We start from the raw sequence: 25,610 nt of genomic DNA on the forward strand, positions 1-25,610 counted from the left end.
GACGACATGAGCTCAACAACATAAGCTCTCCCTTTCCAAGAGCTCTCGAAAGGAAATTACAACCAGTGGTGAGGTCATATATATCGTGGTCACAAGCAGCCGGGAGGTTATGTCATGCTACTGTCTGGGACCCTAGATCAGATGGTACTGTTAACATCAGCAGGTCATTATTCACATCATTACACCATGAATGTAAGGTGCATGGAATATATCAGAAATATATGAATGTAGCCCTGAACATAGAGATATACACAGCCTTTAATAGCAAAGACTGTCCCATATGTCAGGGAAGTTCATTAACATGCCACATGATCTTACTGAGGCAGCAGTGCTGACCATCTCAATGGTATGGTCACACACCATTATGTAGTGTTACTTCATCTGCTCATAATGCGGATAAACAGGGGAAAAAAGATCCTTAATATATACACCGCATACACTGACTCTAAGTAGTGTAAGGCAACCTGGTTTCATGATTAAAAAAAAACAAAACAAAACAACTAAATTAATGCAGATACAATTTTGTTTTATGCAACAGTCAACTGACCAATATGCCCTTTTAAAGAGCTGTCATGCAATCATACTAACCCCTCTTATTTTAGCCTACGAGGATATTAACAGGTTTTTTAATTATAGAGGAGCACTTTCCCTCAACATCCATTAAAGGAATGCCGTGCTAATTTTAAATCCTCGCAGCAGGCATTTGCATCAACAGAAGAAAAGTGGATGAGTTTCTCTTTAACAGCTGTAATTTGTGTTTTCCAATCACCATGCTGATTTCTGCTCATTATACTCCGGTTTCACACCGGTAAGTGAGCAAAGTTTGGATTGATTGACTCTAATTAACTAAAAAATGTTCCAAGCCATGGATTTATTATCATGCTAGCTAGCCACAAATGTCAGAGACTTTCACAAATTATTATCCTCTTAAGATAAATATCTTTGAAATCAAATGAGTGTGGAAACACGAGGAACACGTATTGTTATACTGATGAATTTGTTTGTCATGTTTTCTGCTGAGCTCCACATTAAAGACTCACCTGGGCAATCACACTGTTCCGGTGTATTGTTAAGCTTTACTGTATGACTGAATGACAGATGCTGTAGTTACCAAAACTTTAAAGGAACACATACTCTAGTCAGATGAATAAACACCAGAGACTGTTTAGGTTTATTTAGTAATAATTAAATAAAATCTTCACAGATTACATGTTATCAGCAGTGACCACATAGGGTGTGCGAGGGTGCACTTTATGTTTCCACCAAACCTATTTCCTCTTGTGTGTTCCAAAACTTGGCAGCATCTCCCTCATTGATATTTTAGACACAGTAGCACCTTTCTCAACTCACATTCTTTCCTCGACTCCATCAGCTCCATGGCTCAATTCTCCACTTTCTCATGAACAAAGAGAGGATGGTTTGAGAGGACACCTCCATTTTCCTGGTTTTAAAAAGATCTCAGAGCAGAATTTTGGTTAGCTTAAGAAGACAGAACGTTGCTCTGATTCACTCGGCTTCACGCCAGTGATCAGAAGTGATTACTGAAGTGAATCCAAATGAAACGGGCCCATCGTCTGCATGGTGGCGCCAGGCAGAAATTGAGAATCATGCTGCCTGTAAATCAGATTTTCTCAACATGTCTCTTGCAAAATATGCCTTGATACAAAGTACAAAAAAAAAAAAAAAAAGAAAAATCTTCTAAACCAGCTTTGAGATCAGTGTGCAACAACACAGCAAGGCTTGTGCTGTACATTTTATCCTCATCTCACTGAAACAAGCATCAAATGTACGTCAGCTGTCAAGCACCCCCCATTAGTATTTCCACAGTTCATCCTCTTTAGAGTAACAGCATTAAGGTGTGTGCACTTTGAGCTATGCCTGCAGATAGATGTGATGACATCTAGTTGTGGCTCACTTTCATTTATTTGGGGGATTGATTAGATGCAAGGATGGTAGATAAATGTGTTGGAGAGGCACCTTCATTTGAGAAATTGCCATTTAGTCAGTACAGAATATGAGATGGACTGAACATTTTTCTCTTCAAGATAATTTTAGGGACATAGTGTGATTGTGGCTTTGCGAGCAGTCGACCAAGTTAGTGTCATACTGAATGTTCTGTTCTATAGCATACAGTTAGTCCAAAATCTATCCAAACAAACTTTACCAAATCTCTGAAAAGTCGTTTATTTTTCACATGGGAAACACTATATAGGTTTGATTTATTATATATTTTTTTATAATTATTAACATTCAAGCTGACTTAGTTTGAGATGTTATGGTTAATGTTATATTAAATTAAGATACTGGGCCATGTTGCAGTCAATTCTTTTTGTAAGGTTGTTGTGTCCATACTGCCCCCTTCTGTCTCCACTAGTGTGAGAGGCATCTGGCATATCAACAAAACAACAGCATCTCTATCAAGTCAGAAGGAGAGGGTAACTTATTTCCCAAAGAGCAGTCTAAAAGCATTAAGCTTGACACTACTAAAATTATAGTGAATATAAACATCATTTGTACATTTTTAAAGAATATATAAACATTATATTTACTTATTTTTTCTTCTTATGGAAATTATAAATCTTTAGAGATTTTGGACTTAACTTTTAACATTTATATGGGGCAGACATTGCGTTGTTTACCACTAGTATGACATTGTTTAAACATGATGAAAGAAAAATCAATTTTCTACAAGTACTAAATGTGATTCAGTTAAGATTCCAAATTGAAAACAGTGTTTCCCCAGGGTTCTTTAGAAAGCCAGTGGATAGTGCACACACAACATCCTTTTGTGCACACTATTTACCCCTGGATTGCTCCAGGCTAATGTCTCAATAATTTTCACTCCTTTCTCAGGTCCTTCCCACAAAGGACTTAACTAATGATCCATGGACAAAATGAAGCATTTAAATTTATTCATTAATCATTCATCTCCAGCTCATTGAAAATGCTAAACTTCCACAAAATTAAGATTGAATATTGAAAAGTGATTGAGGGAGACAGCTTTCAGTGAGTGAAGAGAGCAGAAGAGTGTGGGCTGCAATAACAAAAACAGGTTCTTTCAAGAGACAGCGGGCTTCACATGGGCATGGTCAAGGTGGCCAAGGTGTACTAAGTGCTAGTTAAGGTCATGGGGTTTCACTAGTTGTAATTAGATCTTGGAATCTGGAGAAGCGTAGAATTTCTGTCAACACTGCCTGTAATTATTCTCTTTTCCAATTAATGGTGACATAGATTAATTATCTGATGAGGCAAAGCCAATTGCAATCATTCACCCAGCTAAAATTAGATCAGTCCTGACAGCAGCATGAAAGTCACCTGTTTCATTGTTATGGATTTGCTGCAAGTAAAGAGGGGGGAATAGTGAAGCGTGCTAGGGTAAGTAAGTTGTCTGGTACAGGTGAATGTCCAATTACACTGCTATTTGAACTGAAGGCATCTAGTCATTGGATCCAGCAGCATCTGGATTGGCTTGTTTGTTCACCCCATAGCATCATCAGTGGTAGTAGAGTCATCTGTCAAGGATTGTAGGAAGGCTGAGATGAGTTCACTTTCTTCTGACATCCCCTCCTGTTCAAATAAGGCACAAAACAGAATAAATGAAAACAGGCTAATTAAGAAAATGCTGCTTTTGAACAAAGGCACCAATAACACATCTTTGTTTCATGTGTCTCCCGCACACATAGTTGATGTGTCTGCAGCTGTGAGAGTAAAGTTACCGTCTTGTTCTTATTTTTGTCAGGAAGGAGAACAAGAGGCTCCTGGTGAACCACGTCCAGGTTCAGTGCGCTTCTGTTTTAAAAACCTCAGCATCCAGTTTTTCTATTAAACTGCCTGGCACTGTCAACCAGCTTGGGAATCTGAACCAGCCTAGCCATGCAGAAATTCTCTGACTAACAATTATATCAGAAACAGGATCTTGGATTACTGTCCCCCGGGACTGGGGCAGTGGGCGTCTGCTCCAATCATTACTGGCCATTCAACAAGGCTCTGCACTGCTCTCCGCTGTTAGCCATTGTCAATTATGCCATCCCCAGTGTAAACTCGCAGAACACAAAGCTGAACTGCCAGTTCTGGCAGGAGTGTAACAGGATGACAGCCCGCCGCCCCACTCCTACCCCCACCCACTCCCACCCACCCTAGGGTTCCCTGGCCTCCCTTCCCTCAAGCTACTTTTGAACAAACTGCCATTTGGCTTCTTATTCAAGCACTATAACTGTGAAAGCGTTAACCTGACCTTTCTTATGTTCTGCTCGTGAGGTTAAGTGGACATGATGGATTAGTACAGGCCTCATCAGGATTCAGCCTTGTTTAACTCCAGTTACAACCAATATCAGTTTTATTGATTCCTTCATTTCTACTAAACTGCCAGCTGATATTAATAAACTCTGACCCTGTCAAAATGCTAATTGCATTATCGCAATAGTGCTAGGCTCACAATCAACGCTTTAATATTTAGGTAGGTATGTGTGTATTTATGCATGCTCATAAACTCATAAAGCTTTTTCTGTAACTGAAAAGGTTTTTTTTTTTCCATGTGTTCTTTTTGGAGGATAGATCCTGAGCTGGACTCTTCATCAGGAGCCTGTTTAAAGTGAGTGCTGCCTGCTCTGATGGACCCTGTGCTGAGCTGTGACGGGTGACGGTGTGGTGCGCTTGAATACACCAGCTCTTTTGTCCTTCACACTCTGCAGCTCTCTGATAGCTCCTCCCCCTGTGCCCCACTCCTCCCTGCCTTGAGCTGTGATCTGCTGGGGCCTTTTGAGGTTGGGCCACTGAGACATGGCTGCTTCCTGTAATGTCTGGACCAGAACCCATCGAAAAAAAACAAAAAAAAAAACATGTCAAGCAGTCAGAGGAGGCGAAACTGAGTAGGAAACCACCTGATAGTATTTTATTAGGTACCCTCCTGGAAAGCCTCCAATCCAAATCTGAGTGTATTTTGCCTCCAGCATGTCTGATAAATTTGTACTTGGATCAAATAAAGCAACCAAAACAAAATAAGAATTTTACACAAAAACAATGCCTTGCAGCTGCCAAACGTGGCTGTCGAGGGATTTAGGATGTCCTACTGTTGAGGTAAAAAGGAAGTAGAAAAGTGGAAGTAGTTCATGCTATGGTTGCATGCCACCTGGCTCTGCAGTAATACTGGACAGGACATTTCATAAAGATTCATCACTGTCCCTCTGTCCGCTTTGACCTCATCGCACATCACAGCACAGATTAGACACCGATTATCCTCTAATTGAAGATCCTTACTTTTCAACCTTGCAGAATATGCTCCAACTCTTCTGCAAGACAGACAGAAGGTTATACTATTCAGAAAGAAAAGCTGTAAGGCATGGACGTTTTCCATGTGTTGCAATGAACTCTGAATTAGCTGCAAAGTCAAAAAAAAAAAGAAAGAAAGAAAGAAAAACCCAGCTAAACAGAAAACAAGTGCAAATCTTAATGCAATGTGACCACACATGTATATAGACACAAAAGAGAGGCAGAGCTAGCCTTAGACACAGGGTCACCCAAAAGAGACTCTAGCACACACACATAATCCATCACATCAGTCTGTGATCTGATAAGTAAATGTACAGTCTGCAAGACTATAAGAGTGGTGTCTTAAACTCCACCATAGCAGTGACGCACAAAGCCTTGGTGGATGTTTGCCTGGCTGCTCTTGCTTGGCAAAGAAGACACAAGGCAACTGACTAGCCGGATGAGGCTCAAACAATGCCAAGCATAACATGGAGTTACTGTAGTATGCAAAAGAATATGCTGCCATCCGGTAGAATACCTAGGCTGGGATGAAAGTTGAATAAAAGGATTTGCCATTTAAATGAATGGTGACAGTTGGTGCAGTTTTCCAGCCTGTTTTACATGTATATGTACAAATACCTGGGCTGTTTTTATTTTCCAGTCGGTCTCTTGAGAAAGAGCCTGGCACCGGTCCAGTTCAGCCTGGCTGTAGAGGCTGCGTTGTTTGAAGTATTTCACCAAAGCTTTGTGCATCCTCTTCTGCAACAAAGAGAGCTAGGGGGAGAGAAGGCAGAGAAAAGGAATTGGTAAGGCAGGAGAGGAAATTAATGGCAGTGTTCAAGAAGAATGATGGAGGGGAATAGAGAAAGCAGTCAATAGCCCATTCTGCAGTACACGGGCCTGACAGGAATTTCACAGTCTCTTGGTTTCTCTGCCCACTCGTGTGCACTCATCAGAATCCAGTCACATCTGGCTGCCAGGATGGGGGGTTAATTTTCTCTAAATGCTTCAGCAGTTTTGTTCTAGCCGAGGCAAACTCTGTGACTGCAAAGCTGATGAGTAAAATATTTCTACTTCACCCAGTTTAACTTTATACCAATCCCCTCAAGACATATTTTACACATACACACAGAGTCATGAACCCCCCACTGAAACCAGAAATTATTCCTAGTCTCTTGGAAAGACATGCTGCTTGCTTTATTATTTGAACACAGTTTCAAGCAAAGAGGTTTAAATTCTGATAGATGCCATTGCTTTTCTTCCCCCTCCATCTCTCTACTCTTCCTACAAAGCTTATCATTGCTTGGCAATGTGTTCCCCAGTGCATTGAAAACTAAAGCGAATTAGCTCAGTCATCAGCTCCTGAAGAAAAGACAATAACAAGAATGCTCTTTATGGTGTACCCTGTTAAAACCCAAGAGCTGAAAGCCTCCACATAAACAACGCTGTGCTTACATGTACAGTAGATTCAAAAGGATTTTGATAAGAGCTGCTGGGAAATTCTATCAGATGCTAATTAATCATGTATTTTATTAATATACAAATGCAAATTAGGAACATTTTGATGTTTTTAGACTTTTTGATGAATATTCTGATGTAAATACAATTGACACGACTAAATGCTGCCTTTAAAAGAAAAATTACTAAATCTAATATTAGATTAATTACCTTAAGTGAGTCTTGATTAGTCAGTTAATAAATATGATGCACTTTTTTATACCACATATGTGCTTTACTTTGAGTTGTGTGACTGAAAATCATTTGTATCTGGAATACATGTGTATTAGAGCCACAGTCTATACTGGTGTTAAAATTATATGATTATTTATCCCAAATGCTGTTGACGTGCTTAATAACTTTCTCCAATTTAGGATTATACCTATCCTGAGTGACAATGTAATAAACTTAATGAATACAGAATATATTCTTTTTATATTATTAATTCAGTATTCAAAAAGAAAGAATGAATATTAAGCTATTGTGAATTGTATAGAAAAAGTATTGAGCTCCTTTAGTTAAGTAAAACAATACAAATCAATCCATAATTCATTACAAATAAAGGCTGTGCATATCTCTTAGCAAAAAGTAATCATCTAGATAAATGGTCCTGTAGTGTTAAACTACTATGAGTTATTATAATAGTATATAAAGTAGAACAAAATGGAATACCAACTTGTATTCTACCGCAAATTACCATTCAAGGCATGTGTTTCACTCTATATAAAGAGACAACACTAACACTAAGTGCTCTGTTCGTTATCTGTATTTCAAAATTAATAATTTCTGCTTCAAATACAGTTTATGAGCTTAATAATGCTTATGAATGTGAAGGTGGAGGGGGAAAGTTGGAATATGTGCATGTGTGCATATTTCAGTATATTTAAGACATTTTGTGCTGTGTAATAGCTGTCCTGAAAACCAAGTGAAGATTGTTTTAGGCTTGCCACTTGAACTATATCAAGGGGTGCCTGCTGTCAGTATTTAGCTAGATCCAAAAATGTTTGAATAGTGGCACAATTTTCACAATTTTGCTCCAATATGCCACCACAATAGAAAATGAAAAGATAAAGTGTAGACTCTAAACTTTAATTCAAGGGACTGCATTAACAGTTGAGAAATGCAGGTTTTTTTATACATAGACCCCCTATTTTAAGGGCTTAAATGTAATTTGACAAATCGACACAAATAAATTTTGTTTTAATCATTTGTCAAGACTCCTTTGGAGGCACTAACTGCCTAAAGTCTGATACTCATTGACATCACCACAGAATTTCTTTCTTTTGTGATTTGTTTGCCAGGTCTTTAGTGTAGCTGAGTTCAGTCGTTTGTGGATCTTTTTGCCTTTGATTTTGTCTTCAGAAAGTGAAACGCAGCTCCACTGAGTAGCGATCAGGCGATTTACCTTCAGAAGCTCCTGGGTTGTTTCTCAGTATATTTTGGGTCATTGTCCATCTCTACTGTGAAGCACTGTGTAGTTAGCTTTGCTGTACTTGGCTGAATCTGAGGAGAGTATAGTTCTGCCACTTCAGAATTAATCCGGATGCTTTTGTCTTCACTAATGTCATCAATAAACGCTGGTGATCCAGTCACACATGCACATACGTCACACTACCTCCAGTGTATTTTACAGGTGACATTATATACCTGAACCATAAACTATTTCAAGCCTTCCCACACAATACTCTGGTACGGGTTGATCTTGGTTTCATCTGTGTGGTGAATGTTGTTCCTGAACAGCTCTGGCTTTTAAAGAAGATTTTTTACAAAGTCTAATCTGGCTTTTGTATTTTTGAGGCTGATTAATTGTTTTCACCTTAAGGTGGACACTCTTTATTTGCCCTCGTGAAATCTGTTCTTTATGATAGACTATGGTAACTACCTCCTGAAGAATGCTCTTCATTAGGCTGAATACTGTGATGTTGTTTATTTTATACTATGGAAGACGCTGTGATCATCCACCAGTATTGTCTTCTGTTCCTTTTTTTTCTCAACATCGTGTTTTGTTTTTCTCTCAGAATTTACTAAAACTGTTTATGTGGCTGATCTCAATGTTCTCACTATCACTGTGACTGATTTGTTTTGCAACCTAAGAGTGGGCTGTTTTACTTGTACTAAGAGCTCATTTGACTGTGTGTCATTGCTTCATAGAAAATGCAGGCCATCCAAGACTTTTAAACACTTAACCTATGAATAATTAACAAAAGAATAACCTATCCATCTATTCACTTACATTACAGTAAATGTTCTGAAAACTGGGGGTTGGTATAAAATACCTCCAGGACAGTTAAAGAGGTATTTATGCTCAGGGTCAGGGTTCAAGATAAGAGGCTGCCCTTGCACACTAGCACTTGCACTGCACTTCAGATGCACCATGATTTTTTTATTTTCAAATCTACTGTGGTGTACAGAGGCAAGATTTTGAAAACTGCGTCACTGCCCATACCTTAATATATTTCAGTGATACCTAAGAGATGAGTTTCACTGTGCCCCTCTGTTAAATTTAATAAAAGAGATTATGGACTCTGCAAAACACAAATGAATGGCATCACACACACATGCACTAATGTACTGATCTCTCAAATGACCCTGACAATGTTAAATGCATTTACCTTGTTGCCTCTAGTTATAAACAAATCAATTAAGGGCACTCACATTGTGTAATATATGTACTAACTGGGACATAATATGCAAGCATTATAAGGATAATTGGAAATTTAAAACAGGAAGGAAGTGATTTGAATGTTCCTGTGTAAATCAGATTAAATTATTAAATGTGATAGGCCAACATCTACATTTCAGAAACATTGCTGATTATAAGCTTGTTATACAAAAAACTAAATTTAGGCATAAAACACTAGCCGAGAGGCTGCTGTTGTACAAGTGTAGAGTTGAAACAAACAAAAATGGTGAAGGCTGAATCCGGAGTAAAAGAAAATCAGGCTTTGATCATGAGCGTGGAAAATCCTGTCCACAGGATTTTATTTTTGCATGCATTTTTCACTTGATAACATTCATGCAGTTAGATGAGGAATTGCTCAAGTAAAGGTATTAGTCATTTTTGGAACAAATAATTTGTATTTTTCATTGCAGGAACAGTGTGGCTTCTTCCTGGTGTTATGCTTGTCATGTGTAATTCTATTCTAGTTAAATAGTGTCAAAATCTATAAAGATTAAACAGTAAAATGCTGCTGAATTGTCTCCCTCAACTAGTCAGACCTCTAGTGCTATTTTAGCACTGTCTGATCCTGACCTGTGTTTGCTGCTGATCCCTTTCCAATTACTGCAGTGAGCAGGGCAAATTTGTAACACAGTGATGATAAAAAATTTTCACCTCTAGCACCTTACAAAACTATAATCAGGGAAATATAGAAGTTATAGTATTTACATGTACCATCAACCTCTTGCTTTACTCCCCTTGGTGGCAAAACTACATAGCTATCATTACATTATGTCACATCCATCATCCTCCTCCACTCGAGTTATCTCATTATTAGACTGCTGCAGTAACCTCCTTACTGGTTGCCAAACTAAAACCTTCTTAAAATTACTGCCTATATGCAAAGACGCGGTGTCCACTGCAAAGTAGGATATCGCCAGATAAAATATGAAGGAACATAAGGCAAAGATCTTAGGTCATGAAACATAAATAACAAGAACAAAAGGGGAAGAGATAGCAAATTCAGCTATATAAAATGTACCTGTGTGTAATAATGAAAAGATTTATGTGCACTGTTTTTCTCACTCAGTGCAGACACAGACTCCTGTTTGGCCTCCATGAGAATCTTCCTAAGGTCTTCATATTGGCTTGCCAGCTGTTTGTTCTTCTTTAGTGCAATTTTAAGTGCTTCCTAAAAAAGCATGAGCAAAAAGTTCAGGATCAAGTAGTAAGTGTAAAATATTTGTTTACAGTAGCCCACCAGCATTCTAACTACTGTGACAGACCTGCACTACACTGTCAATATTTTACCACTTAAAATGTTGATTCTCACAGAGTATCTGTCAGTATCGGGTACTAGCTTGATTGTTTGTTTTTCATTTCCCAGTAAATTAAGTCTGCATATATTTCTCCAGTGGAAATCAAGAATTATTTTTATGTAATGCAACAACACAACCGAGGATTATAGTGGCACTAACCACTAAAATTTTAGCAGTCACACAATGGGTGATACTTGATCGTCAAATCAAGGGCAGGAATGGCATAAACACTGACACTAATCTGAGGTGCACCACTAAATATTGACAGTACATGAAAAAAAAAATGCAAAGACTGGATCCAAAGATTTCTAACACTTGAATAATAAAATAAATAAATAAAAATTTGAACAGTAAGCATTTAGTAATGGTTTTATCTTGGTATGACTATTTTGTCAGATTGTTTGTAGGAGAACTGGCAGAAAAACAGCAGCTAAGGCATCATTACAGATATAAAATATATACTGCATAATTACACTGATTCTTGTTTGAATGACTATCACAGTTCTCCAGGAAAAGATCATATAAGGGAAGGGACTCACCAGGCCTCCGACGATATAATATAATCGCAATACGATTTTTAACAATTTGAGATATGCTGCGTACTGCAATAACGTATATTGCAGTTCATCACCTTTTTGAACTGCAAATTATGTTCTCAGTTAAACTTCATCAATATCTTTATCCAGTAAGATAATGTTATCTCACTTCGGTTATTTTTTTGCTGCAAAATGAGACTGTTAAGCATACCAACACACTAAAACGTGCCATAAATGTTGCCATAAGTTGGAGTCAGTCTGCTATCAGTCTGATGTCAGTCTGCAACTGAATGGGGTCAAGTTGGCAATTACATGCAATCTATTTCCGATAATACAGCAATTAACTGAGATAAATTGTCAAAAATCACATATCTTGCTGTCTACATAGACAGAAATTCACATTTGACAGAAATTCACAATTAATTATTACATTTGCATTCAGCAACATTCTTGTTCTATAGGAATATAATCAAGAGGCAACCAGCTGGCAGCCAGTTGAGTCGAGTCCCCTCGAGTTGTGCTCATTGACAAAGACTCATTCAGACTGATGGCAACGTGTTGGCACCCCATCTGCATTTATTAAATTAGACAGCAATTATTTGAAAACCTTGGACAATCTCTCTGAGATTGATTGCAGTCAGTCCAAGCTGTGACTGTTTGCAGAAAGGTTGCCTTTTATCAGGCAACCTTTCTGCAAACAATGCAATCAAAAGTGGTCATGAGTGTGCAACACCCTCAAGCTCTGGGCAACCATTTATTCACCACAAGTTACAATCAAATGCAGAATGTGAAAAAATTTCAATACAATCACCAAGCAGTCACCATTTTTTTGTAGATGTAAGGAGCTTGCTGTCCTATTTTTACTTGTGTGACTGAGGCATTAGCTTTGCTCTGAATTAGGAGGTAGCTTTGTCAAGCTAAGTATGTCCAGTATTGGATGGTTTTTCAGTTGAGTGGTTGTGCAGCTATCTCAGGATGGTAGTGCATGAGATGATCCCTCTTGTTCATAGTATTCCCAGAGTATTTTAATTTATTTAATAAAATTGATATTTGGTGCCACTGTATAATATTGGCACACAAAATATCACGATACTATGCTGTATCACTTTCCCACATCCTAATAGATATAGTGAATGAAACAGGATACTTAATATACGGCACTGTGTATACTGTACAGTAACCCCCCACTGACCATTTGGAAGTTGAACCACTGACCTGTTTTGTGTGTGTAAAATACAATACACAGTTTGTAATTTTGTTAAATAAGGCAACATAAACAGTAGCCATAAAGCCGTACACGCTTTTCTGGGATATCAAGCAAATAAATCACAGTGAGGATGTGTCTCTCTGCATGTCCCTTTTTCATTTGAACAATGTTTCCTGAGTACTGGATAAGGGTGTGAATATCTCAACTCTACCTGCAGACATAATGAAGTGTGTCTCTGCAGTAAAACAGAACAGCACTAAAGTGATGAGTTTAACCCAGCAGAAAGAGGGGCTGTAAACATGACAAATGCCTGCTATTGATTTCAGGTTTAATTACTCCATGCAGCACTGACAAAGCCCATCTGATGCTGTTGTGAAGTGTAAATGGAACAAATTACACTTCATTGCCCATAAGAAACTGATAGCGTCGGCAGTTTGCATTGTTTACTTTGTCCTCAACAGATGACAAGCCCTGATCAAATCAAAAAAATAGGTGCCTTCCATGTGTGCACAGTATGCTTTGACTAGACATGACCACAGATTTCTAACCAGTTAACTTATTTCAGTTTGATGTACCATGCATTTGCATCCGTAATAACCACATACTTAAAAATGACCGCATATACTTGCAGCAGCTTTTAGTTATACTGACCTGCATCAGTTTGACAAGAAAAGGGGGGGATTGGGTCAGCATATTTATAAAAAAATATATCTCACATATGAAGGTTTCTATCATTCTGCTTCACGCACTCTGATTTCTGAATGCACACTCTGCCCATTACATTTTGCTACTGTAGACATTATGTGTGTTTTATACTGGTCCCAATGATTAGTGACCAATTTCCTTAGAACCTCAGTCTGTCTCTGATCTTTTTATTTAGTGAGAAGTATTGTTGTTATATCATCTTATTTTGTCAAGTGAAAAAGACTAAACCCTTTTTTGCATGACTAACTTTTATCTGGCTAATGGGAGTTGTGTCTATGAGGAAGACTTCTAATTCTTAAATTGTCTCACGCCAACAACTTCTTTAAAGTTGCTGCACTTGGATGCATGGCGGCTTAAGCTCCATTGCCTTTTCTTGTTTTGAACTAATGCATTCTTGATCACCGTTTAATGAAACTATATACCACATGGCGATTTCACATTAGATAAGCCATGTGAAACCCCCATCAGCAAAGAGGCTCTGGCTGGGGCTGATAATCCTGCAGATGAAAACCTTACAATAAATAGGGGTTTCTCTTACAAAGGAGTGTTCAAATGCTTCCCATTTTGTGCACAGCAGATTTATGATTTCACAAGGGGCTATTTTCAGACATAAATATAGCAAAGTCCAGATTATATGCTTATTTGATGTAGTGAACTGCGGGCTTACATTCAAACTGCTATTGAAAATGTTGGCCTACAGGTAACAAAAAAAGAACACAGCATCTCACCATGACATGCATCATCAAATTCGTCCAGACAAAAGACTATAACAACAGTGAGTTGTCATTTGCAGAAAAAGCACTTAAACGAGATTGACCGTGGCTTGTAATTTTAATTGCACACAGCTCTTTTCTCTGTATCTTAAGGGAAGTATTGTGACAAGCAATGTGCTGACACTAATCCATAAACAAATAAGCAATGAGATGTTTTCTACAGCTTGTCTCTGATTTCATAGTATTTGACACAAAAGTCATGTATTTACAGAGAGTTATTGAGAAAAACAGTTTGTTTTTTTTTTACCTTGGTGCCTTCCATTTGCTTTTTTCTTGCTGTAACATGAGCAATGTGTGTCTGCATGGATCGCTGTGTTCGTTGTTGGCAGTTATTAATATCAGACTGCAAGGTGCTCATAATAAGAGCAGCTGATTTGTTTTTGAACTCCAGCACATCAAAAACACTCCTGGAAGGATAAACCAAACACATCAAATCACATAAAACTAATAATTGCAATAATTATTATATTTTTATTGTTAAAAAAAAAAAAAAAAAAAAGTTGTACAATTTTTGAGTATTTAAGTCAAAGTATTAAACAGGTTTTATATTTGCCTGTTTTTTGTTTTTTTGTTTTTTTTTAAGGCTGATAATTCTTCATTATTAACCTCCCTTTCCTGACTCTAAGTTATTACACTGGATATTTCCTGTAGATAAATAACTTACTGAAGTTCTGCAATGACTTCTGGCATTCTCTCAGCTATTTTTTCCATTTTATCTGAAGCATCCCGGTTTTCCTGACTTTTATTCATAAGGTCACTGATCCTGCCCATAGTGTTGTCATATTTCTTTACAACAGCGCTGTTTAATTCCTGTAAACAAAGAGTTGCATTAATTTTAAAAAGTCTAAACCATATTTTGTTCAAAGAAAGAGATTGTTATGATAAAAAGCCATGTCTAGCTATGTGCTCAATGAGCTTTACTGAGTAAACCTGACTTAGCAACTTGTTCTTTGACTCAAGAAGTGCTTCATGCACCTTTATCCTTCTTACCTGAACAGCTTTCAGGTGGTCACATTGTTGCTTCTTCTCGTTCCTAAGGTTAATTAATGTCTTCCTGTGTTCACATGAAATCTTTTCCAAATTGTCTGTCATTTTTTTGATTTCCTATAGAAAAAGGACACATAATTACAAATGTAGCTGAATTAAACTTTTGAAATGTTCCTCTACAATTATCCAGCTTTTCTGCTACCTCCATTTTTGTCTCCAGGGCTTTTGTTACTGAGGATGCATCCTCAAATTCTTTCTGAAGTTGTTGGTTCTTTACCATTGATTTTCTTTGTTGCTGTTTCAGTTGTTCGTTGAGATCTGCACACTGAGCCTGATTGAATAGAAATATTAAAACCAGAATGTCATCACGCTGACCTCAGCAGGCATAAACAATAACAGGAAATGGGAATACACAAAGCTGATCACAGCTTTACATTTCTACAGCAGTTAAGAAAATGGATGGATGGATGGATGGATGGATGGATGGATGGATGGATGGGTTTCGTCATTTTTCACTTCTTCATAAAATTACTCTAAACTTGTACAACTTGTTTCTACATTTTTCCAGCCTGAGTAGAATTTACAAAAATTTACTTCTGAAACACCTCATAAATATACCTTAAGTTGTTCCAGGGTAGTCCTCTGACCTGTCAGGTCTTTCCTCAGGCTTTCGATCTCTGTCTGTGGAGCACAGAAAGGGAACTGAATAACACTGGAGAAATAGCTGGTATCTCACATTTTACACTGTAACCCATAGACGTTATACATATGATGTCACTGACCCTGGCCCTCTCTTCCTCCATGAAGGTTAGCTGCTCTTGTTCTTCGAGCTCAGCCTGAATGACACTGTGCTGGGCTATAACTTGGGTCACTTCTTCCTCGGCCTTTTCCCACTTCTCGTCATTGTCACTGATTTTCTGGAGCATCTGTTTCCTCTCCTCACGCATCTGCTTCACTGCTTTCTCGCTAACAAAAATCACACAGTGAAGTAATGTCATACACACACAAGGAGCGCTACATACAGTAATGATATTTAATAAGAGATGATCCATGTTCTGGCTTTGGCACGGTACCTCTCAAAAATTTTTATCTTGTAGTTTTCCACACTCTGTTCATACTGCATGTTTTCTTTACGGAGAGCTGCAAAAGTTTTACGTTTTGATTCAAGCTGCTCTTCTACACAGGAGACTTCTGCCTCCCCATTCAGTTTCTGTGGATAGCATATAAAGAATAACTTCACAGAGCAATGTTAATGCAAGCTTATTTTGTAACCATGAGTTTAAATAAAATGATCTTGATATTTGTTTAAATTGCAGAGAAGAAAAGAAGTACACTATTCATTTTTAACGTTAGAGACAAAGCAACAAAGATTCTGGAGTTTGACTGAATGTGGTAACTTTAAACTGGAAACTCCTTCTCAAGCCAAACTCTGTGTACTGGGAATATACCTCGAACACTTTGTTGTCACTCTGCAGCAGTTATTGGTCATTAACTCATGGAAAAACACGAACATACCTTCTATAGGAATGGTGATAAAGGAGCTGGCGGCTTGTTTAGGTTTAGAGAAACTAGCTTATATTGTATAAACGAAAGCCATGCACCGTGCTTACTAGTGGAGTCCCAATAGTTTGGTAAGCTCATAATTTTAACTGATTTGAAAGTGATTAGACTGGCTGTATTAATTTTTTTTTAAGCTAGGGTTTAGGGACATATATGTACTTGTTTTGGGTTTTGGGGGGCTTTTTTGTTAAATTGAATTTAAAAACAATTTATGTAGATAAAATTACATTATACAGTCCTTCCAAGTGCGCCATTATGACACATATAGTTAGCAAAAGGACCTCTTAAAACGATGAAGAGATGTGCAGAGTATTTGTGACTTTATAACAGTGTTGTGACGTTACTTACAGTTTTCTCAATGTCTTCTTGCAGTGAAATTAGTTTTTCTTGTAATTTCATATTCTTATGTATTTCATCCTCAATTTGAAAGTTCAACTGTGCAATCTATAAAACAAGCAACAGAGAAGCATTAATACCATTACTTCCATGTACTGAAAATTACTATAAATTCCATTTCTAATTCAATTTCATTTCATTTATATAGCACCAAATCACAACAGTCACCTCAAGGCGCTTTATATTTTAAGGTAAAAAACATACAATTACAAAGAAAACCCAGCAATCAAAATGACCCACTATGAGCAAGCACTTGGTGACAGTGGGAAGGAAAAAGTCCTTTTTTAACAGGAAGAAACCTCCATCAGAACCAGGCTCAAGGAGGGGCAGTCATCTGCTGTGACTGGTTGGGGCTGAGGGGACGTAGACAGGATATGGACAGTGTGACTTACTGTGTCTTTTTCAGTTTTCTCTAGCTCCAACATCTCAGGGATACGCTGAGTTATAAGTGTACACTTCTCTTCTGTAAGAGCAATGGTCTTTTCAGCATCCTTCATTTCGACATGTAGCCCATCGTCAATTATCTTCAACTGATTTAAATTTTCCCTGGAGAAAAAAAATACAATTTTGTCTTTAGGTTTTTAATCTAGAATCAAACCCTTATTCAAAACATAACTGTTATAGGGTAATGCACATGTTTATTATTTTAGTACATCAGGACATCCAAATCCAAATCATTTTTAAAATGTCATTTGTATTCATTTGAACAAATGGGTAGGTCTGTAACAATAATAGGCACTAACTCTACTTTGTTAATTCAGTTTAGTTTATGTATTTGTAAAATAATTTAAACTGTTATCATAATTTATTACAGTACAGGAGAGGAGAAAGCCTGAGGAAGGAAACCTGAAAACATAGTCAGACATCTTCCTGGATAAAGCATTTTGTGTGTGTGTGTGTGTGTGTGTGTGTGTGTGTGTGTGTGTGTGTGTGTGTGTGTGTGTGTGTGTGTGTGTGTGTGTGTGTGTGTGTGTGTGTATACCATTAAATAGAAACATCATTCCAAAAGATTCAAGATGAGTCTAATAAAAGATATGTTTAGCTGTATGACATTAAATCAAATGGAAACCACTTTGTTGAATATATCCGAATATGAAATGAAAAAAGTAAACGTGGCTAAAAGAAAATTGCCAAAAAATGATGTCTTTAAACATAAATGTTTCTGAAACACACCAATCTTATCCACAGACAGCAGAGAATATTTTCAGGGAAAAAAGGTATGAACTGTTCTCAAAAACTCAGAAGATAGGATGGATATACAGCAGCCCATGTAGTATTACAGCTGCTACATGATTATACTAGTTTATAATGGAGTTCCATCCATCCATCCATCCATCCATCCATCCATCCTCTTCCAAAACCAATAATCTTTGTGGAACTTAGGGTACTCACTTAATCTTTCTTGTTCAGTAATTCCTATTGTACATGGTACCTGAATAGTTTGCATTCAGTAGATATTTTAGCTCCATTCCTAAAGAAAGATTTTTTTAATTATTATTTTGCAAAACATCCTTACACTACTTTTTTTTTTTTTTTTTTACATTGAGAGATTGACATTGAGTTTGGTATCATCAGCAAAGAATACTGGATGAACATGTTTACATGTCATTGTAATTACTGTGGAAATAATAAAGAGCCAAACAGAACCCTGGGGGATCCCAGAAAGTATATTCTACTTCTCAGACAAACAACCATAAATGAATTAAAAAAAAAAAAAAAAAAGAATTACATTTAATGAAATACTAGAAAAAAATTTTTTGACTAATTTTTGTTTTGACCAAAAATCAAAGGTTGTTGATTTTTTTTTTTTTTTTTTTTTTTTTTTTGCACTTTAGAAGGTAGGTTTATGAAAATCACAGAAAAAAGGCATGTGAAACAGTAAAACTCCAAGAACAAAATACAACCTGCAGGTAGACTACTAAAGTTCAAACTTGTTATGAAAGATTTATTCTAATGTGTTTTCACTATTTTGCTTGATACTCACATTTTTTTTGCCAAAGTATTCTTCATTCCCAACAGTGATTGGTCCACTGATAGCTTTCTGTTTTTGGCAGCCAACTCCATGTTTTTAAACCCATTCTGGACAGCCAGAAGTTCATGCTGTAGTTTTGAGCAAACCTCATTAGCCTAAAGAAGAGGGGAAGTCATGGGATTACTATTTTTCTCAAATATATATATATTTTAAAGAATTTCAGAAAATTATTTACAATAAAAGAAAATATGAAGCTGTTATTAAATCATACTCTGAATCTTACACCTACAGTAACCCACTGCTAAAAGACTGCACACTACAAGGGCTTTTACACATTTGAACTTTTTGTCTTTTTCAAATCAACCTATCACTTTCTGTTGGTACAATGTAAAAGCATATTTACATGTATGTATTGGGCTTTAAGCACAGATTATGCTGAAATTGGTCATATTGGTTAATTCTGTGACAAACTATAGAAACTGGAAAGTGGAAAATCTAAATAATATGATTCACTCTCTGGGGATCATGAACATCTGTACCACATTTCATGGAAATCCAATAAATATTTAATATAGAAAGATTTCACCCTAGACCAAAGTGTGAAGTAAATGGACAATAGACAAATACAACAAGCATGCAACCCTGAGTGTTTTCCCATTTGTGGATTACAAACAGAAATACAGAAGAGTGCATGGGTGACTGAAAGTGAGCTAGATAGCTAGGTAGAATAACTCTGAGAAAAATCACCTTATCTGGTGCCACTTTTTAGATTTTACATGAAGAACCAGAATATGACAAACACTCTTAAAGTGTAATAGTCAAAAATGAATTTAAAAGTTTATGCTTCCACATCTGTGAAGAACTACAGCTGCAACCCCAAGTTCCAATGACTAGACATGATCAATAAAATCTTCTAAAATGCAAATGAGTTGTTTTTCATTCTGAAGTGTAACATAAAAGCAGATTAACCTTGCCTGGATGTTGTATGTTCACACATTTGATCTGTGTTAACAACATATTTGTAGAATTCTTGGAACAATAACTACACAAATCTTGAACTTCTACCATGTAGAGTATTGTTTTGAAAATGTACAGATGTTTATCTCAAAGTATAAATAAATCCTTTTACAGCCTACCTCAGCTTGTTTAGCGTTGGTCTGGTTTATAAGGTCTTTCTGAAGGTCGATTTTTTCCTTCACAATTGGAACTTGTTCGTTGGCAAAACTGATGTCCTTGAGTAAGCGCTGATTCAACCCCTCAGTGCATGACAGTTTCTCTTGGGCTCGGTCAAGTTTCTCTCTTTCCACTTTTAGCTGCCACTTTAATTCAGTGATATCTCTAATACAAGCCTCGTGCTCTAAGAGTGTAATAGTCAAAAATTAATTTAAAGGCTTACTCAGTGGATTTAAGAAAAAAAAAGAAAAGAAATCTTACTACTTCACAAGAAGCAAACAGTTCATGAGGGTGCGACGCCTCGCGGTCACTGACCTTTCTGCACAACATGAGCGTGCTCTTTTTGCCTCCACAGTGAAATACTGTCCAGTTTGCTCTCCAAAAACCTTTTCCTTTTCTTCTCTTTGAGAAGGGCTTCCTCTGCATACTGCCGATCAGCCTCCAGCCGCTCAATCAGATACACAACCTCACTAAGGACATCATTTATTTTCTTCAGTACTGGAGATAATGGACAACTTTCTAGAGGATGGAAAACTTTCATTTCAGCTCTGTAAACAATACATATGTAAACTCATATTTGCAAAGCTATGTTAAAATAATTTGACCAACTATAAAGTGCAGACAGATCTCATCCATGGTGTGATTTTATGCTATCTGAAAACAAAACGTCTTTACCTCTTGCACAAATTGCAAAGCCTTCGACATACAGATCTGTAGACATTACAGAGTCAGAATCTGAGTCTCTGGATTGAAATCTGTCAAAGCAAGTGGACCTCATGTCATTTTTCATAGTGAACAATACAAAAAGAAACAGGAAATGATAACAATAAATACTTCACCTTAAAGTTTTGCTGGATTTATGCTTGTTCTGATTAATATGTGATTGATATCTTCCAGACTGCTACAAGATGAAAGGGAAAATACATCTTTCAGTTTCTTTTACACCTATCAGGATATTTGTGTTACAATCTCCCACCAGTTTGACTACTCTATACCTTTGATTTACCTGCTGACACTTGTTTTCCACTGTCATCTTCATCTCTTGGATATGGTAGATAACACTGTTGACCCATGGTGAAGGACTGTTGAGCAAAGCACAGGTGCGACGTCTACCAGAGCAGACAGCTTGAAGTTCTGCTTGATCTTGAGACAGACAAAAGAGCATATGGTCAGTAAAAAGCCAACCACATAATATATATATATATATATATATATATATATATATATATATATATATATATATATATATATATATATATATATATATATATATATATATATATATATATAGGGGTTTATCTCTCTTTTTCTGTATGAAAAACAATCTGAAAGGAACAGAGTTTAGTTGCAGCAAATACTCACTCAAATGAATTAATTATATTTGTAAAAGTAATTACTAAAATTTATTTGGCTGTGAAATCTGTTGTGTGCTTCTTTACTTGCACTTTGATTCTAGTTTTACAAACTGCAAAAGACTGGGAGCATCAGTGAGAGAACAGAGAAGTAATTTCAGTGTCTCAACACAAACCAAAGGGTGCAAATCTTGGTGGTGAAAGGACGCCATCTGGCTGTCACAAAGGGAAAAAAAGCTCAAGAAATGCAGTTGGCAAACCCACACAAGTAGTATAAAAAAAGACTTCTGATACACTAGTTTACATTAATAAGAACCAAAATTTTAGTGTTAAAAATTTAGACTCTTTCATATTGCCTCTGAATATACAGTACTACTCCAAATTCATCACAAACATACAGTAAATTCATTTGGATATTCTGCATGTAAAAATGTATTTTAAATCCCTCTGCAATCTCGCTGGTAGCTTGAAGGCCAAAAATTATATTGAAATGTTTGTGTGATGCTGTAAGTTACAATTAGTGAGTAATTAGTAGTAACAGATGAAAAAGAATCAGACTTTCTAGAAAATATTTTTTTAATGTAATGTTTACCTGTGATGAGGAGGACATTTGCATCAGTTTTATTTCATTCATTCATTTTCCTATTGTTTTATTTTAGGGTCTGAGATTGACTTGTAAATGTTTCTATTCTTATTTGTATCTTATTTTATCCTAACAGATCCCTCCCAATTTGGCAGCATCAGCAGAAGGAATTAGATGACCAAAGAGATAGCCAACTGAGATACCAAACTTCAACATCATGAAGTTACCCTAGGGTTATATGAAGAGACAGAAGACAATGAGATGCCCTAAATTAGAAGAACTGTGGCACCAACATGCATGAAGCGCAAGCAATTCATCCAATTTTAGTTTCAGTTGCAATTTTGGCGTCCAATAATTTTTAAAAGAATATAATTAATATAAAACAATGTGCTGGATGCTGTTCTGCTTTTCAACATAACCGCTTTCCTTTCCTTTTCCTTTGCCTCTCCACAGAAGTCTGAATTCACTTCCAGTTACAGACTGTGGCAGGTTTTGTTCAGTCCACATTTATTCATGTACCTTTTTTATTTGAAAAAAAGTTCAGGGAAATCTGCTGAAAATAAAGGAAATGTTTGGGTTTTTTTGTGCTTTAAAAAAAAGTTTTTTGAATCCACTAATTTTCAAAAGACCATGAATAATTGTGTTGAATAATCATGATCTCAGTAAAAGCCAACTGTGTGCAAACTGTGTGTTGTTTTAAAGGCAGTTATCCTTCTTACTGCACTTTGAAAAGTATTAATGGCATATTTTTGGAAGTATACTCTCTTTACTTTTAAAACTTAAAGCATTTCAGCATAAAACCTTTTTCATTATCACAATAACTGATTTACTGGTCAAGGCTCTGTCACTCTGTAATTATGCAACAATTCGTGCATGTTATTCTATTCAACACAACTTTATTTATATATAATACCAGTTCATAACAACAGCTGTGTCAAGGCTCTTTATATTATAATGCAGAGACCCAACAATATTAGAGTGAGAACCTCAATAATCAGATGGTCCCCTATGAGCAAGCACTTGGTGACAGTGGGGAGGAAGAACTCCCTATTAACATAATGAGACCTCCAGCAGAACTAGGCTCAGTGAGCTGCTGTGAAAGATGACAGCATAGCAATGCCATGGAAAAACACTCACAGGGTCCCATTTGTGGGGGAGGAGTGAAAAATCTCCAGTGGCTGTTTTCATCCATTGGCTTGGTCAATTAGGTCAAGTCAGAGCAGACCAAAGCAGTTGCTGAGCTTCAGGTTGTTCTCCTTTAACTGAAATAACCTGAGAGATCTTTTTTTCTTAGAATTTATTTTTATTTCTTTTGACAGGGTAGTAGAGAACAGACAGCAAGGGGGGAATGACACACAGAAAATTATGAACCCAGGCCCCTGCTGGCTTTCAGCATGAGGGTCACCCACTCAACCAGGTAAGCTATATCAGACCTTTTCTTCTTAACCTTGTGGTTTTAGTCCTTTAGATAAACAGATGAAAGTGCATCCAGGCTTTTTTTTACGTATAAAGAAAGAATTGGCTCCCAGTCAGGTTGTGTGGTGTAGAGAAGACCCAAAAGCAGGATGCAGGAACCGGAGAAAAAGCAAACATATATATATATATATATATATATATATATATATATATATATATATATATATATATATATATATATATGATGCTATTAGGCTAACGATATATATAAAGGTAAAGAAAGTAATCCAAATAAATAACTACAAGGAGCCAGGGGAAAAAGAGGAGGACACAGAAGGCGAATAAAAAAATGTTACAAAAACAAGAGTCTAATCAAAATAGGAACCAAATACTCAATAAATACCAAACAAGACCCCAAAACTCAACAATCCCAGGACCGTGACAGTTTTAGCTGTCCACCAGAGGAAATTTTTTTATTTGGGATTTAATTTACTCAAGCATAAAATACATTTTTGTTATCAAATAGCCAATAATAGCAGGAAAAGCCAGAGACTTCAATTAAGTAAGGTAACACAGACCAACCTTACCTATGCTTCACATGAGCAAGTGTGCGCCATCGAGGTGTTTGCGAACTTGTGTTGACAAAAAAAACAAAACAAAACGAAAAACCCCACCACGACAGTGACATTTGCAACCTTTTCTACTTGACTGAGGCCAGTTATCTTACCATAATGCTTCCAGAATAATTTCTGAGTGAAGTAGCTCAGACTGAGTAAAGAGACAGGAAAAAAAAACATGAAGGAAAAACTAAAAAGAAGACCATCTGCTGCTGAACAGCTGAGATGAATAATACACTCTGAAGTTGGGTAGGAAGGTGCTAAGGCAATATGTCAGTGGTGGGCTGAATTAGCTCTAAATCATACTGGCAGGGTGTATTATAGCCACAGAGGAGGCCCATGTGAATCTCACTTGCAGTGCCATTTTTGCCAGTGATGTTAGATAGTGACATTTCTTCAACATCATTAAATATCATTACATTTACTCAGCACTTTAATAGCCCTGTGTGGTGCAGATGCTTAAGCACTGCCTGGAAGACTGCCTAACACATAACAAGCCTCCACATTTAAACAGGGTGTTAGCCTCAAAAGCATCCCCAATCTTAATAATACAGACTGTTTGTTATAACAGAAAGTGTAGAGTTAAAGTGCATTTATTTGCAGCCGCATCGCTTCTCTTCTCACCTTGTTGACTTGGCTGTCCTTCCCTTGATGGGAATCTGAGGGGTTCAACGTCTGGCATTGCTGCAACTTCTCCAAATGTATTAAAAAAGTAATATCGCCGACTCTAAAGCAACATTTCTGCGCCCTGTAAAAAGGGAGAGGCATCAGTTAGCCTTCACTGTCCAAGCTAAACCTGAATCTTTAGCTTCAAAAGAGAAAAATGTAATTAGTAGCTAAATATTTCTCTCACACGGGATAATATAGATTTAATTCCTGTCGTTGAACTTGGGTCAAAGTTGCGTTAGTTGCAAGTTGATACCGTCACTCATCTCCGGAAGCGGCTCTTTTAGCTAACGTTAAGTTAACGTTTAATTAACTGAGCTAATGACAAATTAATGAGCTGGGGGAGGTCGTTGTCATGGCAGAAAGTAAAAGCGAAAAATGAATGGCTATCAACTTACTTGTATTATACGCTTCTGGCTGGCAGCCATCAGTGAGCTGCCTTAAACTGCATTATTGTCCTTCTGAATAAACACGTCGCAGCTGACCAGCAAAAAGAAAAGAAAAAAGTTACCCCTTTTCTAAAGTTTTCTTCGCATGAATCAACTGAGTTGCTGTCAATCTTCTTTGGAGGTTGCTTAGCAACAAGGGGCCCCGTACGCTAGGAGAGGGCGAGTTGCGTTCAAGATCAGCAGCTGTTTAGCAACACGGAGCCGTCTCCTACATTTCATCTGAAATTAGGCACTTTTGTTTGTTTATTTATTAATTAATAATAAAATAAAATAGACGCTATTTTTTGCAGACTTGGGATCAAATTAAAACTTTCTTTTTGGTCTTGTTAGGCGGTGATATACACAGCAGTCCGACTTCAGTACCCTGTATTCCTGGAACGCCATAGGAAGCGTTTCTTAGTTTCAAAGGCCACTCAGCAGCCATCCTAAAACGCATTTTGGGAAGTTATTTTTAAGCTTTATGTAAATTTACTTGAAGTGGTCATTAGAACATAAA

At 37.0% G+C, this 25,610-nt stretch overlaps 1 protein-coding gene across 6 annotated transcripts; it reads right to left on the reverse strand.

The window, feature by feature from the left end:
• Positions 1–1,266: 1,266 nt before the first annotated feature.
• On the reverse strand, positions 1,267–25,229 carry ccdc178 (coiled-coil domain containing 178). 6 transcript variants are annotated; one of them, XM_030752201.1, is made up of 20 exons: positions 25,064–25,229; positions 24,624–24,747; positions 21,038–21,174; positions 20,871–20,932; positions 20,707–20,786; positions 20,347–20,550; positions 19,995–20,215; positions 18,871–19,013; positions 17,279–17,432; positions 16,839–16,934; positions 16,004–16,140; positions 15,713–15,896; positions 15,549–15,611; positions 15,133–15,261; positions 14,934–15,047; positions 14,608–14,753; positions 14,191–14,350; positions 10,446–10,595; positions 5,887–6,021; positions 1,267–3,567 (listed from the first exon to the last, which is right to left on the reverse strand). In XM_030752201.1, the coding sequence occupies exons 2-20, from the start codon at positions 24,679–24,681 to the stop codon at positions 3,478–3,480; spliced, it is 2,463 nt and encodes an 820-aa protein (XP_030608061.1). In that variant the 5' UTR covers positions 24,682–24,747; positions 25,064–25,229; the 3' UTR covers positions 1,267–3,477. The 6 variants fall into 6 exon arrangements, with proteins under 6 accessions (XP_030608061.1, XP_030608060.1, XP_030608058.1 ...); XM_030752200.1 differs by lacking the exon at positions 1,267–3,567 and adding an exon at positions 4,165–4,799 and having other exon boundaries at positions 15,208–15,261; XM_030752198.1 differs by lacking the exon at positions 1,267–3,567 and adding an exon at positions 4,165–4,799.
• Positions 25,230–25,610: the final 381 nt, after the last annotated feature.

This window comes from Archocentrus centrarchus, chromosome 17 (genome assembly GCF_007364275.1).
Source record: "Archocentrus centrarchus isolate MPI-CPG fArcCen1 chromosome 17, fArcCen1, whole genome shotgun sequence".
Taxonomy (NCBI): Eukaryota; Metazoa; Chordata; class Actinopteri; order Cichliformes; family Cichlidae; genus Archocentrus; species Archocentrus centrarchus.

What these genes read in the sequence shown, in the direction of transcription:
- ccdc178 (XM_030752198.1), bottom strand. Translation starts at nt 24,681, where the DNA reads ATGCCAGACGTTGAACCCCTCAGATTCCCATCAAGGGAAGGACAGCCA. An exon ending in CCAACGCTAAACAAGCTGAG is followed by an intron (nt 19,014 to 19,994) that starts GTAGGCTGTAAA and finishes CCTCTTCTTTAG; the next exon opens with GCTAATGAGGTTTGCTCAAA. An exon ending in AAGATAAAAATTTTTGAGAG is followed by an intron (nt 15,897 to 16,003) that starts GTACCGTGCCAA and finishes GATTTTTGTTAG; the next exon opens with CGAGAAAGCAGTGAAGCAGA.